This window comes from Loa loa (genome assembly GCF_000183805.2).
Source record: "Loa loa unplaced genomic scaffold supercont3.2086, whole genome shotgun sequence".
NCBI lineage: Eukaryota > Metazoa > Nematoda > Chromadorea > Rhabditida > Onchocercidae > Loa > Loa loa.
Genome location: NW_018110265.1, coordinates 1 through 1,517, shown reverse-complemented (window position 1 = coordinate 1,517; position 1,517 = coordinate 1). Strand labels below are relative to the sequence as shown.

Here is a 1,517-nt window from a genome sequence, read left to right as displayed (position 1 = left end):
TTCTAATTCCGATCCCAGGACATGATCCGTTACACCAACCGAAAACATATTGATATGGGATTTACGAGCGCTTATTGCAGCTTCCGTAACATTATCCTGACTACGACCATCAGTAATGACGATGCTTACACGTGCGACATCATCACCTTGCTTACGAGCGCCACGTCGTTCCGAGAAACCTTCCATTACCATATGCTGAATTGCAGCACCAGTTCTAAAAATGTGAAATTTTCAAATAAAAAAAATAAATAAAATAAAATGTAGTATTAGATAAAGTAAATGAACAATATTTCCTCATTAAATTTAAATATTTTAGTTGAAATAAAAGAAATAACAAATCTTAAAATCATTTCACTAACCTTGTAAGACCTGTTAAATATTGAACTTGTGATATCGCGTTGATAACGGATTCTTTATCAGTATATTGGCTTAAATCAAACTCATGCCTAATTTGATCCGAATATTGTATTAAACCAACACGTGTATTATCCAAACCAATATCAAATAGTTCCACAAATTCTTTGATAAATCGTAATACCTATTAAATATTTCATTATATAATTTAATTAGTGCTAAATCTGATCTTTCACTTGTTCTTTTAAAAAAATTAATCCTTTGGTAATATATTTTTGGTGAAATGAAAAGGAAAATTTGTTGATAATTACATATAATTAGGCTATGTTTAAAAAATAGAAAAGATCAAACTTTTAATTGAATTTTTAAAAATTCTATGCATATCAAAATTAGCTTTCTTTCAAAAAAGAAAAAAAATAAATAAATAAACGATATGAGCTGATTTCAAGCAATTTTAAATGCATGTTTTTTTTTTTTTAAATCAAATTTTAAAATTATTTTTACTTCATTTTTAAAAACATAAGAGCCAATTGATCCGGAACCATCAATTAGGAACATAAGATCAGTTTTTTGCTTTGGGCAAGTTGTTTGTACCGTACATACTCGACCAGGTTGTAAATTAGCACTAGATGAAACATCCACAAATCCTGCATAGCATTGACAAGTATAGGAATCCGGTGTATCAATGCAATCAGCATTTTCATCACAAGTATTCAGGGTTCGATCAAGACATTCATTACTGGCTGAAAAGAAAATAATATATTAAATTAAGGGTGAAAAGAAAAAGCCGATAAAAATCATTTATACAGTTGCCATATATTGGTTATCATATTCAGAACTTTTGAAATTTCAGTACTTAAATTATAATAAAAACATTATATATTCATGTAATACATTACTTTTCTTTAAATTAATAATATACCGATAAATAAAGAAATCCCGGATATACTTTTCTTTAAATTAATAATATACCGATAGATAAAGAAATCCCGGATATACTTTTCTTTAAATTAATAATATACCGATAGATAAAGAAATCCCGGATACGGATATCTTCCAGAATTTATCTTTTAGGATTAATTAATTACAGATAGTATTATTTTCTAAAAATATTTTCCATAAAAAATCTAACCATTACTACAACGACGTCCAGGTGCAAGTTG

The 1,517-nt window shown here is 27.8% G+C and overlaps 1 protein-coding gene across 1 annotated transcript; it reads right to left on the bottom strand.

The window, feature by feature from the left end:
* Nucleotides 1-21: 21 nt before the first annotated feature.
* Nucleotides 22-1,097, bottom strand: LOAG_15508 (hypothetical protein; the record flags this gene model as incomplete). The annotated part of the gene is made up of 3 exons (XM_003150998.1): nucleotides 22-214; nucleotides 360-538; nucleotides 859-1,097. Coding segments are annotated over 3 exons (611 nt in total), but the record flags the coding sequence as incomplete, so codon positions are not given.
* Nucleotides 1,098-1,517: the final 420 nt, after the last annotated feature.